Here is a 17,278-nt window from a genome sequence, read left to right as displayed (position 1 = left end):
CAGGATGTCAAGGCGTACCTGTACGGCCTTGGCCCTTAAGGGGTTAAAGGGGTACTCCGATGAAAAACTATTTTTTTCCCCAAATCAATTGGTGCCAGTAAGTTAAACAGATTTGTAAATTACTTCTAGAAAAAAAATCTTAATCCTTCCAGCACTTATCAGCTGCTGTATGCTCCAGAGGAAGTTGTGTAGTTCTTTCCAGTCTCACCACAGTGCTCTCTGCTACCACCTCTGTCCATGTCAGGAACTGTCCGCAGCAGGAGAGGTTTGCTATGGTGATTTTCTCCTTCTCTGGACAGTTCCTGACATGGACAGAGGTGTCAGCAGATAGCACTGTGGTCAGACAGAAAATAAATTAAAAAAGAAAAGAACTGCCTCTGTAGTATACAGCAGCTGATAAGTAGGGCAGGAAGCAGAGCAGCACCCACGGGTCACATATAGTCAGTTCCCCCCGCTGACAATTTATTCATTCCCTGATGTGGGGACTGTGGGGTGAGAAGCTGACAGTGAGGGTGGGATGAGTATACTGATATGCAGGGCGGGGAAAGAGCGTGCTGAAGGGAGAGAAAAAAAAGCCGGCCACAAACAGGGCTGGGCGGCAATGCAAAACAAGTTGGGCAGGGCACTGAAAGAGGAGACAGGCTACAAGGCATTCTGGGAGCTGTAGTTTCTAAAACAAAGGCAAAACGGAAATAGATGCTACACTACATGGACACACTTGTGCAAAGAAAGGAAAAGAAAGACAAACATAGAGCAAGCACGAGACTGGAGATAACAAGAAAACTCGCCTGCAAGGGTAAGTAGAAACTGAAAAAAACACACTGGCCACCGGAGTACCCCTTTAAGTTCTTACAGTTATGGCATTAGGACATCATACTGTAAGATACTGTGTTTGCAACCTTATTTAAAGGGGTACTTCAGTGGAAAACATTTTTTTTTACAATCGACTGGTACCAGAAAGTTAAACAGATTTGTAAATTACTTCTATTAAAAAACCTTAATCTTCCAGTACTTATCAACTGCTGTATACTACAGAGGAAGTTGTATAGTTCTTTTCTGTCTGACCACAGTGCTCTCTACTGACACCTCTGTCCATGTCAGGAACTGTCCAGAGCAGGAGAGGTTTGCTATGGGGATTTGTCAGCAGAGAGCACTGTGGACAGACAGAAAAGAACTATACAACTTCCTCTGTAGTTTACAGCAGCTGATAAGTACCGGAAGGAATTCGATTTTTAAAAAGAAGTAATTTACAAATGTGTTGAACTTTCTGGCACCAGTTGATTTGAATTTTTTTCCCCCACTGGAGTACCCCTTTAGGAGGTTATTCAGGATTGGAAAAATAGAATTAATTTCTTCAAAAAACAGGACAGACTATGTGTGGTATTGCAGTAAAACTTATTGAAGTAAATGGAGCTAAGTTATCATACCACACATAACCTGAGGACAGGTGTGGTGCTGTTTTTGGAAGAAATTAGCTCTGTTTTTCTATTTCTGAAAACCCCTTTAACTCTACTGAAGAGTAAAACAGAGCCTTCAGACATATTTGATATGTGTATTGTTAAGATTAAAGGGGTATTACAAGTTTTCTTCCCAATCATGCACAGACTTCTGGCATGATTAAAAGAAAAAAAAAATGAAAGAAAAAAATCCTTTAACTTTCATGGTGCTATGAAGATCATTGGAGTATAATATATAATATGAATAACTGGAAACAAAAAAGAACTATTGGAATAAACAACATGAACACTTAGGGCCCTTACACACTGAGCAAATTCCTTGCAGAATTCCTTATCGAATCTGCGCCATTCTAAAAAAGTGCACAATTGGCAGTGGGAATAAGCACCGAAATGAAAGGGTACCTCTCATCAAATAAACTTTTGATATATTTTAGATTAATGAATGTTGAATAACTTTCCAATAACATGTTAATGAAAATATGCTTCTTTCTATTGTATTTTTCCCGATGAGTCCTGTCAGCAAGCATTTCTGACTCATGCTGGAGTCCTAAACACTCAGAGCTGCCAGCCTGCTTTGTTCACAGTCAAACAGGCTGTGAACAAAGCAGGCTGGCAGCTTTGAGTGTTCTCCTTTGTGAACAAAGCAGACTGGCAGCTCGTGGTGTTTAGGACTCCAGCATGAGTCTGAAATGCTTGCTGCCAGGACTGGTAGGGAGACCCCTAGTGGTCATTTCTTCAAAGTGGAAAATTAAATAGAAAGAAGCATATTTTTTAATAACATGCAATTGTAAAGTTATTCTTCATACATTAATCTATAATATATCAAAAGTTTTTTTGATAAGAGGTACCCTTTAATTCTTTTGGCAGAATCCAGAACCGCGTCAGATGTTTCCCTATGGAACTCATGATGTGTGCAGCGAGCAGCAGAATCCCATTGAAAACAAATCTCATTAGAAATTCAGAGCCCTTAGCGTAAAATCATATTCACATGGCGCAATTTTTGCAGACTGTCCACCTGGAAAATCTCCTGCGCACATTCCGCAAACAGTGGACACCGGCAGAACATGCTGGCTTGGAGCTGCACCATCCACGTACATGACAATGCATTTCCGGACGGACGGGCTAAAATTCTGCCATGTGAACGGTGCATCAAATTCCATTGAAAACAATGGGACAAGGGGGCTGCATCGGATTTTCTGAGCCGAATTTTTTCGCTACATTCCACTCGAAAATTCCACAGTTTGAATATGGCCTAACAGACTAGCACAGGAGAGCGGACACTTGCTGCAATGGCTTACTTTTTAGAAGAAAAAGAGGAAAGTAAGGGTCCGTTCACACGCTCTTTGTTTTTGCGGGTTTTCCGCTGCCTATTTGAAAGGGACGGGCTCTTCACGGCTGTCCATAGCAGATTTTCGCTGTGCAAAATCCACCGCAGTCCCTACTGACTTCAATGGGGCTTGCAGCGGATTTTCCACAGCGTAAATTCCTCCGTGGAAAATCTACTGCGGAAAGCCGAGAAGAGCCCGTCCCCTTTCAAATACACAGCGGAAAACCCGCAAAAACAAAGAGCATGTGAACGCACCCTAAGGGTAGAAGCTGCTTGTTCAGTGATGTAGTAAAGGCTGGGTTATTGCTGAATGCAAACTTTTCTGAAGAGAAGGGTTCCGATGGAAAGTGTAGATGGAAGTAGAGCATCAGGTATGTTGAAATTTTTGAAAATGAAAAAAGTTTTTATTCATCTATATGGAATTGTTTTGGCAGCTAGCCCATGAATTTTTGCATGTCACATTCACATTAATAAGGTAGAAGACAGGAAAAAAACATGTATTCAGGCACGTGCCCCAGGATTAAAAACAGGCATTCAGTAATAGAATATATGTTCTTTATTAGCCAATTCAGACGCGTTTCAAGGCTGCTGCCTCTTTCTCAATGAACAGTGGCTTATGCCTTACATGAACAGGCAGGTTCTATTTAAAACAGTAAAAGCCTGTGAATGGGTCAGGACCGCCCCATGTGAACTGCGCACACTGGTGACGTGCATATCACACCTGTCAAAGTAACATCACATAAAAGAAGGAGATTTCAACATATATCTATATATATATGTTGTCGGCAACAGTTCTGCATTACAAAGTATATCTCACTGCATATAAAATAAACATTTACTGAAGTATATCTTGTAGTACAAAAACATGTTTGCAACATGAAAGTGAATGTATAGTAGAGATATGCGCGGCAGCAATAGAGTATGCATGTCATATTGGTTATGCCACATTCCTGTTAAGTGAGATAATAGTTGGTGGTTGGGGTTAGGACTAGGAGGTGGCTGTGTATCAATAAATACTGCAGAACATGGAAAGGATGCAGCGGTATGAGACCGGCACTGCTGCACTCAGTATATACACAGCGATAGTGATAGGTGGAGGAGGAACATTACGAATTGGAAGCCGAGATCGCTGCGCTTGGATTGTACGTGCCGGGAACTATGACAACTACTATGGGCACAAGCGCTGAAAAAGGTAAGTGTATATCCACATCAATGAGTTTTAAGGAGATGGTGAGTGTGGGGAAAGATTGTTATAAGCATGGAGCCAGTGTCCATAATTTGGAGGTACACAGCAGGGGTTATAACAAATCCTGTAGGCTGTGCACTGTCTCACAGTTGTTTGAAAAAAACTCCAGGGTGTGGGGGTACCTGTATAAAGATGGATGTGTTGGATAATCACTATTAGAAAAAGGGGAAGTGAAAGTGGTCACATACAATTCTTAGGGTTAGGAGGTGGGTAGTTATACATAATAATCAGGGCTGATTATCATGTATAACTACCCACCTCCTAACTGAAGGAATTGTATGTACGTGACCACATTCACTTCCCCTTTTTCTAATAGTGATTATCAAACACATCCATCTTTATACAGGTACCCCCCATACCCTGTATTTTTTTCAAACAACTGTGAGACAGTGCACAGCCTACAGGATTTGTTATAACCCCTGCTGTGTACCTCCAAAGTATGGACACTGGCTCCATGCTCACAACAATCTTTCCCCACATTCACCATCTCCTTAAAACTCATATTGATGGGGAGATGGGGTGATCAACTGGTGGTGCAATGGATGTAGCAGGGTCTGGTGGTATTAACCCTGGGGGCAAGATGTTAACCCCTTAGTGTTCGTGACGCCAGGATGTTGTTGTTTCAGTATAGGGACCGCCGACAACCAGCCCAAAAACGGCATGCAATGAAGGAATGTCCACAGCAAGGGTTTTAAAGTAGCTGGAAATTTTACTTGCAATATGCAGGAAATAGACTTTACAATAATGCAGTTTCCTCAGAGGCGACCGGGACACAGGATACCTCGCAGGCTTGCTTGGACTTGTAGTTATGAGGATATTTAGGCAGGCCACTGTGCTACTAATATATTCCTTTAGCTGAGTAGTAGTCATTTGATTTGTAAATCTATTTGTAACTCACGTTTTAGAAATGGCTGCTGGACTTTAGGCTTTGGCCTAGATGATATGAATTTGCAGTATACATGACTTTGTGCTTTCTTTAGGTCTAGGAACTAAGAGAGAAGAGAATAGAGACTACAGCCCCTGATATACTAGGGGGCGGGACTAAAGCCCATTGGTAGCTGGTGCCTGGGGTTCCTGTGCCCATGGAACTCTGGGTATATCACATGACAGTAGTTCACATGACCAACACTTTATACACTTTTATACAACTTTATACATATGAACAATAGATACACGTAATGCATATACATTGCATTTATATCAAGCAATAAGGGGCGAGCCCTGCAGGAGAGCCCTATGGACCGAAGGGACTCTTCCTGAGGGGACTTAAGCATGGTACAGGTCAGGTCCTGTACCAGGACACCACAGATACACACTTACCTTTTTCAGCGCTTGTGCCCATAGGAGTTGTCATAGTCCCCACCACGCACAATCCAAGTGCAGCAATCTCAGCTGCCCGTTCGTAAGGTTCCTCCTCCACCTATCACTATCGCTGTGTATATACTGAGCGCAGCAGTGCCGGTCTCATACCTGCAGCATCCTTTCCATGTTCTGCAGTATTTATTGATACACAGCCACCTCCTAGTCCTAACCCCAACCACCAACTATTATCTCACTTAAAGGGGTACTCCGGAGAAAACCTTTTTTTTTTTAAATCAACTGGTGGCAGAAAGTTAAACATATTTGTAAATTACTTCTATTAAAAAATCTTAATCCTTCCAGTACTTATTAGCTGCTGAATGCTACAGAGAAAATTCCTTTCTTTTTGGAACACAGAGCTCTCTGATGACATCACGAGCACAGTGCTCTCTGCTGACATCTCTGTCCATTTTAGCAGCCATGCATAGCAGATGTATGCTAAGGCAGCATGGTGGCTCAATGGTTAGCTACTGCTGCCTTGCAGTGCTGGGGACTTGGGTTCAAATCCCACTAAGGACAACAATAAATAAAGCGTTGTTATTATTATAATAACGTCATCAGAGAGCATTCCAAAAAGAAAATAATTTCCTCTGTAGTATTCAGCAGCTAATAAGTACAGGAAGGATTAACATTTTTAATAGAAGTAATTTACAAATATGTTTAACTTTCTGCCACCAGTTGATTTAAAAGAAAAAAGGTTTTCACCGGAGTACCACTTTAACAGGAATGTGGCATATCCAATATGATATGCATACTCTATTGCTGCCGCGCATATCTCTACTATACATTCACTTTCATGTTGCAAACATGTTTTTGTACTACAAGATATACTTCAGTAAATGTTTATTTCATATGCAGTAAAATATACTTTTTAATGCAGAACTGTTGCCGACAAGCATGGTCCATACATATAGATATATGTTGAAATCTCCTTCTTTTATGTGATGTTACTTTGACAGGTGTGATATGCACGTCACCAGTGTGCGCAGTTCACATGGGGCGGTCCCGCACCTGACCCGCTCACGGGCTTTTACTGTTTTAAATAGAACCTGCCTGTTCATGTAAGTCATAAGCCACTGTTCATTGAGAATGAGGCAGCAGCCTCGAAACGCGTCTGAATTGGCTAATAAAGAACCTATATTCTATTACTGGATGCCTGTTTTTAATCCTGCGGCACGCGCCTGAATACATGTTTTTTCCTGTCTTCTACCTGATGTCCAAGACCAGCTGGGGGAACCCAAGTCTGATCCCCGGGAGGCAGCTCCGTAATCTATTCTATACAAGCGCTTCATGGTGGTTGTGTCTGGCACACAACCCTGCAAGGTGAGCACACATCTAACTGGTGCAAACTCTGTTGTCTGCTTCACATTTCCACAAACATACTGCCCTTAGAGGAAGCTCTGCTCTATCTTTTTCTGCATCAGGTTATTCACATTAATAAGACATTTGCAGAAATTACTACCACATATAAATACTGTATAGCTTTACAGTAATAATAATTCTTTATTTATATATCAGTGCACACAAAGATTCTGCAGTGCCGTACACTGACAGCAGAAGAAATAGCTGATTGGAAATAAGAGAAGGGGGAGGAAAATAACTATAAAAAAGACAGGAACCAGCGCTGTAGAATCTTCAGATTTATTGGAGGTTAAAACATAGAACAGGATAGGAACACATACCGGCACGTGGAAATGGCAGTGACGCGTTTCAGATCTGATGAAGGGTCAGTGACCTGAAACGCATCACTGTCATTTCTGAATGCCGGTATGTGTTCCTATCCTGTTCTATGTTTTAACCTCCAATAAATCTGAAGATTCTGCAGCGCTGGTTCCTGTCTTTTCCTTGCATTTTACCTGTGGAGATTGCTGTGCGCTTAGATTAGGAGAAGCTAACCCTCTCTTCTGTTGTCTTCATAAAAAAGTAACCTTCAAATATGGTTAACACTTTTAGCAAGCATAGATACCCATCAGGTACACTTTTTTCCAATCTTTCTTCCATATTTTAGAGGGGGTCCCACAATGGGTGCCATGCGCCTATCATCCTACCACTGTGCTGCCAGCATGAAAACATCAAACCGCGCAGCATGTATTCCTGGTTGCCTGCTCCTATGTCTTGCTGACACCTGCAAGGCCAAAGGTGAGGTCCATCTGCATTAGATGAAGGTGGCCCTCTATATAGTTGTTTTGATGCTGACTTGCTGAAGTAGGCTAGGCAGGATAGGGTGTGTATAGAAAGGGAATAGGTATGGTTAGAGGTATAGCTGAACAAAAAATTCCAGCCTAATGTGACCCTCTTTCTTTTTACTAAAAGCAGGGAGATATGTATAAGATTGAACAATTAGTTGTTACACTGCTAGCATTGACACCACTATTGTGCTTCATTCATTTTTTGCCAGAATATAATGACTGGTGGCCACCTTACTATGCTTCATATCCTCTGGTCTAAATATACATGTAGAAAATTACCGTATACGTCTTGGAAACATTTCCATGCTTCTACCTATTTCCCCCAGCTCAATGATTGCAATAGAGGAAAATTTGTATTGAAATATATAGTAATGGGCTGTTATAGTCATGGATGGTAAACTCACCCTGTTTGTAAGGGGGAATTAAGTTCAATTTGCTCTAAGTATTTGTGAATTTCCATATATTGATTATTATTTTTCTCCAGGACTGCTTACAAATCATCACTACACTGTAAGCTATGTCAATCCGAAGTCTGAAAAGGAAACAACAGCCGAAGACTTTTAAAGTGAAGGTTGTAACAATGGAAACAGAAATGGAGTTAAATTGTGAGGTTAGTTCTTACCTGCAATATAATGATAATGTTACATGACATCCAGATAGATCACCACCAAGTCAATAGCGTCAAAAGAAGAGAAAAAGTCACTTGAAAATGGGCCAGTAATCAAAGGAGCGGTCATTCATATAGACATTCCTTCCCCATCATTGGCCTGTGTAAACACCAGCGATCGGCTGAAGGACACATTTTCTCAGCAAAACTCTTTTGATCATTTGTTGACTGATCGGATCTTTTATGCATAGATTAAATTCATTGTTTGTCAGAAGAACATCTCCTCGTGTAAACAGTAAATGTGCTACTGACAAACAATGATGTCTATAGGAAGGGGGTTTGAATGAACAATCATAAGAGCGATAGTTTATGTAAACTCTTCCCGAAATTGGCATGTGAGAATGAAGGTAAAGGCTGATTTACTTTCTATATCTGTGTAATTTATCTGCCGGCATAAAGACTCTTAAGACATTACTGGATGAACCCTTAAGAATTCAGGACACAATAACAGTAAATTGTAAAATGATCATGATCAATTAAAGCCAGTTAAAGTAGTTATCAGAAAAACTAGATGTAAATATCAATGGTTCACGTAGTGGCATTTACATTTACAATAGGCATTGTTCCCCAGTGAATGGACCTTCTACGTTCTGCTACTTTGCTCTATTACTTGGTGGAGTTTGTAGCGTGGGGTTTGGACTCCCGCTAAGTTCTCACACTTAATTCACTTTAAAGGAAGACACATGCAAACCAATGCAATACAAACAAACAAGTTTACTAAACATACAGTGATACAACAATCCTGGTGGTTGCAGTTCTTCAAAGAAGCATAAGAGCCTAGCAGTTACTTTTAAATAAGGAATGTTACCGATAATTTAGTAAGATAACAGGAATTTTGTCTTTGGATCCTGTTTTCTACACAGGAGCCCCTAGCAAGGGGAATAACGCCTATTTTGCAGTTCCAGACCTTGAGCTCAAGGGCATTGACCCAGACCACAATAAGTTTTCCTCACACAATAGCAAGGGGATAGTAAGGCCTATCTGGGCTCACTCATAGCAACCTCCTGCACTGTTTATAGGACCAAGTTCTCTACTTACAGGATTGTCCCATATTACCCAATGGCTACACTTGCGGGTCTAACTTCCCAGCCCATGTCACAGGCCTGCAGGGTAACCAGTTCTCATAATAGCTATCTACTGGTGTATTAACTCAAGGGAAACTCCCTACATTCCTCAAATGGATCGAAATACAGCCATCATTGGATTAAAGCACTCTACTAGTTACTCCTGATAGCTTACTTTGACTTTGTCTCACAACCCCAGTAAACTCCCCAGAGCTAGCTGCTCAGGCTGATGATATCCTCCGGCTACAACACTTCAGTGGCACCTCATACACTGCACGATTCAATTTCCCCTAGGATAGTAGAGGTTATTGCTTTGTTAAGTGCAGGTGAATGAGATACAAATAGACATTTGTGTATTTATTGACTAGCAGATGACCTTGGGGCTCTGTCTCAGGTTTTCCAGGATGCTCACAACAATCTCTACTGGGGCCTCTGGTATCAGTCCTTCTCGCACATTTTGTGGCAGTTTGGCGCCCTCCCTGCACAGCAGCTCTAGCAGCAGGTTCCCTCATTCTCTTTGCAAAACAGCTCTTATAAGAGTCTGTTTCTCTCTGGAAAAGAACTGATGGCACACTGCTTCACCCAACAACTACTCTGCAAATGTGATGAATACAGCACTCTCTGTGGGTGTGGGTGCTCAGTTAGGGTCCCAAACCGTTTCAATCAATATAAGAAAGTAATGTGGCACTCCAGTTGCAGTGAAACTAGAAGAATTTTTATTAGTGCAATCCAATTTACAAAAGTGATGTTTCGGTCAATTACGACCTTCATCAGACCTGATTGCTGCGGAGGGAATGGTAGTCAAGGATGAGTAACGGTCAGATACCGTGCTATGAGGTAAGTTGTGCAGAGACCATAGGGTAAGTTGTGCGGCCACCATATGGTCACCGCACAACTTACCTTATAGCATGGTATCTGTCCGTTACTCATCCTTGACTACCATTCCCTCCGCAGCAATGATGAAAGCCGTAATTGACCGAAACATCACTTTTGTAAATTGGATTGAACTAATAAAAATTCTTCTGGTTTCACTTAGTGCCACGTTACTTTCCTATACTCTGCAAATGTGTTCAAATAGGAACAGCTCTCCACTCTTATTGTGTCCAAGCCCTGGTGTCCTACATACAAGCCAACAATGCTTCTCACTGACTTTCACAAGTCTGCTCACTCTTTCCTCTTGTCATGAAGAGCCTTGCCTTTCCATAATTTTGGAAACACCCCTTTAAAAACCACAAGTTCTTTGTAGCCTCAACTGGCAACAGTAAGCTTTGGGTTAATAAAAAGTCTAATTAAAATAAAATCTGACTTTGTCTTCCTTTTTCTGTTTTTAAAACGAAAGCACACACGTGCAAGATGGCTTCTTGTTGGTATTAAGTAAATATAATATTCTTTATAAGTTTGCAATTCTAGCTGTGAGTTGTAAAGAACAATTCATCCCGGGCCCAGGGCAATACTGTGCTTGAGATTTAAATGACCCCTTTCATGTGTCTTAAGAAGATTCTTTACAATGTGTTAAAGGTCAGCATGTCTTCCACAAAATAAAGCCCTGCAGAATAATCTCATTGTTCATAAATACTAGAGAGCACTGTCATCTTTGTAAGGTTCACAAAGCACTGTCATTGACATAGGAAATGATACATCCCAAACTTTCTCTCCATGACTAAAACGTGTTTTTGTCTTCCACCTTTTTATAATACAGTGCAACCAGTTGAAACATGTTCACTTGTTGACTTGTACAAAGTTGCGTACTGGCACATATGAAAAGCCCTGAAGGCCCTACATAAATGAAATAATAGTATTACTGTATAGTATTAGTCTGATCCACAGCTTTTGATTAGCAACTGGTTGACAGAATTTTTATACAACTTAAAAAAGACTAACAAGTTGATAGGCCAAAATCTAAAGATCCTCCCATAGTGTGAGAGAAAGCATGAGCAGACATGAACAACACGTAGAAAGACAACACGTAGAACAAAAACTGATTATCGAGGAGAAGATTATACTAAGGATACATTTATTAGATGTTTACATATGTGTTTGCGATGGACATGATTTCATTTCAGAAGTCTTCCATAGTGACAATGTAACCTTTTCCTATCATGGGCTCAGTTTATTAATTGTATGATGGGCCCTTACTTGGGCTGACCTTAAAACTTGCTTCCCAGAGCATATGGTCTTTGTTTCTATGGCTTATTACCTGGAGAACCACAGTTTATAGTCAATGGGTCTCCAGGTTTTCATGCCCTCTCTATTTTTTGTGTTTTTCCTTGTTTATCCCCTACCATACTGTAGGCATTGCTGCCTAAAAAACTATAGAAAATATCAATAAAAGCTAATAAAAAAAAGGACTATAAAGAACAAAGTTTAAGATACTTGTGGCACTGGCAAGCAAAATTGTAGGTTTTGTGATTGTCAACAATATCTATTTTTTCTTTTAAACTGTCATACTAAATAATCAATTTTGCCTTTAGATGGAATGGAAGGGAAAAGACCTTTTTGAATTGGTGTGCAAACATCTACTACTGAAAGAGACTTGGTTTTTTGGTCTACAATATGTGGCAAGTGGAGTGGACATCTGGCTGAAACTGGATAAAAAAGTAACTGAATTTGATATGTACTTCATATACAGTATTTGCCTGATAAACATATGCTTATCTCTTGTGGCAACAAGGGAATTATTTTTATTTAAAATCCTGTATCTTTTTTTCTGTTTTCACTTTTTTCTTGTGTGGAAGATAAAAGCTGTTTCTACCTAGAAATCAAAAAGGAAGCTGTTGACTGCTTATTAAAGGGGTACTCCGGTGGAATATATATATTTTTTTTTTAGATCAACAGGTCCCAAAAAGTTAAACAGATTTGTAAAATACATCTATTTAAAAATCTTAACCCTTCCAGTACTTATCATCTGTTGTATACTACGGAAGTTGTATAGTTATTTTCAGTCTGACCACATTGATCTCTGCTGACACCTCTGTCCATGTCAGGAAATGTCCAGAGCAGGATAGGTTTGCTTTGGGAATTTTCTTCTTCTCTGGACAGTTCCTAACACTGACAGAGGTGTCAGCAGAGAGCCCTGTGGTCAGATTTGAAAGAATTTAACAATGTTCTCTGTAGTATATAGCAGCTGATAAGTCCTAGAAAGATTAAAGGGGTACTCCTTGGGAAAACTTTTTTTTTAATCAACTGGTGCCAGAAAGTTAAACAGATTTGTAAATCACTTCTATTAAAAAATGTTAATCCTTCCAGTACTTTTTAGGGGCTGTATACAAAAGAGAAATCCAAAAAAGAATTGCATTTCGTCTGATGTCATGACCACAGTGCTATCTGCTGACCTCTGGTGTCCATTTTAGGAACTGTCCAGAGCAGGAGAAAATCCCCATAGCAAACATATGCTGCTCTGGACAGTTCCTAAAATAGACAGCAGAGGTCAGCAGAGAGCACTGTGGTCATGACATCAGTGGAAATTCATTTCTTTTTGGATTTCTCTATAGTATACAGCCCCTAAAAAGTACTGGAAGGATTAAGATTGTTTTTAATAGAAGTGATTTACAAATCTATTTAACTTTCTGGCACCAGTTGATTTAAAAAAAAAAAAAAGTTTTCCACGGGAGTACCCCTTTAACTTACAAATCTGTATAACCTTTTTGCACCAGTTGATTTGAAAACATTTGTTTTCCACTAGAGTACCCCTTTAATCTTTTATCAGACAAGCTATTAGGGTTTCATAATTTGGCAGTTCATAAATAAACTTCAAGAGTTCCTGTATTAATGGGTAAGATGACAATAAGATCTATCAATGGCATTGAACCTACTACTTGATAGTTTTAAGGTAGGCACTCGTTTTTTTCCATACTGCTTAAAGTTTAAATGAACTATTAGGCCCCATTCGCATCACGTGTTTGGGCAATGGTGTTGATTTGTAATGTAAAACAAGCAGAAATGTATTTTGGGTATTCTGCGACCCACCTGTAAGTGACTATGAGTGCCTTTGTATGGTCTGTTTCCTGAATATATATTTTTTTAGTAGGACTCAAAAGCATACTTGCCGATGATTTTGAGTACTTAAAAAATTAAATATATATTTGGGAAACAGATGAAATGTAGCCAGCAGTAAAATACATTTGGTTTAATAATGTCACTGGGTGTGCAATGGATATGTCACTGTATACAACGAAAGACACAAAAAACACTTTTTGCAGATATATACAGTATAACATATACCTGTGAATGTATTATGTAAATGGGTACTTACTTTTTTTTTTGGATAGTAATTATAGATGAATCAAATGTTATTGTAATTGTGCAATAGACTGAAAAATTGTTTAGCCACCAAATAGACCATTAGAAAAAAAGAATAACTTTACCCTTTTTTTTTTTTCTTCCAACTACAAGATTTTACAGCAGGATGTTCCTAAGGAGGATCCTGTAAAGTTCCATTTGTTGGCCAAATTTTATCCAGAAAATGTAGCCGAAGAGCTGTTTCAGGATATAACTCAGCATCTGTTTTTCCTACAGGTAATTTATATCACTGGGTCTGTATATCTTAACACATTCACTTAGTCTCATCTTCTGGTCATAAACAAAATATATACATAAAAATCTGTTATTGCTGCATAGCTATGTAGTCTGAACTTCCCCCTAACTGCCAGCTAAGAGCTAAGAGGAGGAGATCCAGACTACATAGTTAGGCTGCAATTACACAGTTGTAGCTGAAATTGTAAATATTTAAAGACATCAGAATACATCATAAGGGTACGTTCACTCGTGCAGGATCCTGCGCAGATTTGATGCACAGGATTTGTAACTTCCGATTAGCAGCTGTGCTCGGTCATTTAGTTTACATTGAAATCTGCAGCAGAAAATCCTGTGCATCAAATGTGCATACGTGTGAACGTACACTAAAGAAGTATAAAAAGCTTCAACAATGTAAAGAAAAAAAAATATGATATACAGTGTGGGAAATTTACTAAATCTGTCTAATTCTTGGACAATGCAAACACACAGATTTCAAATGGGCATCTGTAGACCGTCTAGTCAAAGTTTTCACTGTTGAGTTTTAGTTTACCACAACTATTAGACAATATTAATGAGACAACATTTTGGCACATTATTTTGACGCTTGGAATTTAAGAATAGGCCCCTTTCCATCCATAACATAATCATCTCTAGGTAGGTCATGTCCTCTTGTTGTGCAAGGGGCATTTTCCTGTTCTTTTTGGTGCACACGGCTTAATAAATGTGTCTCATTTGCTGTGCAACACAATGCTGGTCAATGTGGAGCCAAAGTTCTGGTGCATTAGGCATAATATATGTGGGCCATTGTGTCTTACTTGTTAAGATAGACTATAATAATGCTGAAATACAAGCTTTGTGTCTTTAAAAGGGTTACATAGTTACATAGTTAGTACGGTCGAAAAAAGACATATGTCCATCAAGTTCAACCAGGGAATTAAGGGGTAGGGGTGTGGCGCGATATTGGGGAAGGGATGAGATTTTATATTTCTTCATAAGCATTAATGTTATTTTGTTCCAGGAATGTATCTAATCCTGTTTTAAAGCTGTAAATTGTTCCAGCTGTGACCAGTTCCTGAGGTAGACCGTTCCATAAATTCACAGTCCTCACGGTAAAGAAGGCGTGTCGCCCCTTGAGACTAAACTTTTTCTTCTCCAGACGGAGGGAGTGCCCCCTCGTCCTTTGGGGGGGTTTAACCTGGAACAGTTTTTCTCCATATTTTTTGTATGGGCCATTAATATACTTATATACGTTTATCATATCCCCCCTTAAACGTCTCTTCTCAAGACTAAACAATTGTAACTCCTTTAATCGCTCCTCATAGCTAAGATGTTCCATGCCCCATATTAGTTTAGTCGCGCGTCTCTGCACCCTTTCCAACTCCGCAGTGTCCCTTTTATGGACAGGTGCCCAAAACTGAACAGCATATTCCAGGTGAGGCCGTACCAATGCTTTATAAAGGGGGAGTATTATGTCCCTGTCCCTTGAGTCCATGCCTCTTTTTATACATGACAATATCCTGCCGGCTTTGGAAGCAGCAGCCTGACATTGCATGCTATTCTGTAGTCTGTGATCTACAAGTACACCCAGATCCTTCTCTACCAGTGACTCTGCCAGTTTAATCCCCCCTAAGACATACGACGCATGCAGGTTATTAGTACCCAGATGCATAACTTTACATTTATCCACATTGAACCTCATTTGCCAAGTGGATGCCCAGACACTTAGTCTATCCAAGTCATCTTGTAACTCCGGGGGACATTTTTTTTTGTAAATTACTTCAATTTAAATCTTAATAATTCCAGTACTTATCAGCTGCTGTATGCTCCACAGGAAGTTGTATTTCTTTCTGGAATTCTTTTAACTCTGACCACAGTGCTCTCTGCTGCCATCCCTTGTCCATGCCAGGAACTGTCCAGAATACACACAAATCCCCATAGCAAACCTCTCCTGCTCTGGACAGTTTCTGATAAGGACAGAGGTGTCAGCAGAGAGTACTGTGGTCAGACTGAAAAGAACTCCAGAAAGAAATACAACTTCCTGTGGAGCATACAGCAGCTGATAAGTACTGGAACAATTAAGATTTTTTAATAGAAGTAATTTACAAATCTGTTTAACTTTCTGACACCAGTTGATAAAAAAAAAAAAAAAAAAAAAATATTCCACCAGAGTTCCCCTTTAATTATCATCATGGAGTCATTTAGAAAGCTATGTATAATGTTGGGGGCTTCTGTATCTACACATTGCATTTGTTGGTAAAAACTACACATTTCCAAATTCTGTAGGTCCATACGATTAAAGTTATACCCTACGTATATAGGTTTGATTTTGTCTTACTTCTTGAAAAAATCGTAAATACATGCACAAAAATTTATACATTTAAAAATGACCTATTCTGACCACTAACTTTTTTATTTTTCTGCATATGGGGAAATATGAGGACTCGTTTTTTGAACCGTGATCTGAAGTTTTTATTGGTACCATTTTTTCTTTAAATCTGACTTTTTGATCGCTTTTTATTCCAAAATATGCTATTTTGGACTTTGGAATTATTTACGTGTACGCCATTGACTATGCAGTTTAATTAATGATATATTTTTATAGATCGGACATCTACGCACACGGCAATACCACATATGTTTATTTATTTTTATTTACATAGTTTTTTTTAAAGGGAAAAGGGGGGGGATACAGACTTTTATTAGGGAAGGGGTTAAATTACATTTATTAACACTTTATAGGGGACTATAACACTGCACACACTGATTTTCTACACTGATCACTGCCATGCAATAGCATGATTGATCGCCACGTCTGAATTACTGGACATCACTGCGATCAGTGATGTCTGGTATTAGCTGTGGGTCCCGGCCGTTGATGGGCGCCGGGATGACCCGATATGACGCAGGGTCACCTCGTGACCCCGTGTTATATCGCGGGAGCCAGTGCAGGACGTAAATATACGTACTGCGTCGTTAAGGGGTTAAATAATCTTAAATATTCCAGTACTTTTCAGCTGCTATATGCTACAGAGAATGTTGAGTTGTTCTTTTCTGTCTGACCACAGTGCCCTCTGCTGACACCTCTGTCCAGAGTAGGAGCAAATCCCCATAACAAACCTCTCCTGCTCCGGACAGTTACTGACATGGACAGAGGTGTCAGCAGAGAGCACTGTGGTCAGACAGAAAAAAAACAACTCAACTTCTTCTGTAGCATATAGCAGCTAAGTAATGAAAGGATTAAGATTATTAAATAAAAATAACTTACAAATCTGTTTAACTTTCTAGCACCAGATGTTTTGAAAAAAATTGTTTTCCACCGGAGTTCTCATGGACTCTATTAGAATCTGCAAAAAATATATACCGTATTTATCGGCATACAACACGCACTTTTTAGGCTAAAATAATTAGCCTAAAGTCTATGTGTGTGTTATATGCCGATAAGCCGCTGCAGTTC

The 17,278-nt window shown here is 39.7% G+C and overlaps 1 protein-coding gene across 8 annotated transcripts in view; it reads left to right on the top strand.

The window, feature by feature from the left end:
* The window catches only part of LOC130355796 (merlin-like), an 87,016-nt gene that overhangs the window by 25,330 nt on the left and 44,408 nt on the right, over positions 1 to 17,278 (top strand). For all 8 annotated transcript variants that reach the window (XM_056556484.1, XM_056556478.1, XM_056556481.1 and 5 more), the window contains 3 exons: positions 8,063 to 8,188; positions 11,781 to 11,906; positions 13,702 to 13,824. In XM_056556484.1, coding sequence (XP_056412459.1) covers positions 8,096 to 8,188; positions 11,781 to 11,906; positions 13,702 to 13,824 — 342 coding nt within the window. In that variant the 5' untranslated portion in view covers positions 8,063 to 8,095. The remainder of the gene's footprint in view (positions 1 to 8,062; positions 8,189 to 11,780; positions 11,907 to 13,701; positions 13,825 to 17,278) is intronic.

The sequence above is a fragment of the Hyla sarda genome, chromosome 2 (genome assembly GCF_029499605.1).
Source record: "Hyla sarda isolate aHylSar1 chromosome 2, aHylSar1.hap1, whole genome shotgun sequence".
In the NCBI taxonomy this organism is placed as follows: Eukaryota; Metazoa; Chordata; class Amphibia; order Anura; family Hylidae; genus Hyla; species Hyla sarda.
The sequence above is the reverse complement of the archived record's forward strand: the minus strand, read 5'-3'. Positions and strand labels throughout refer to the sequence as shown.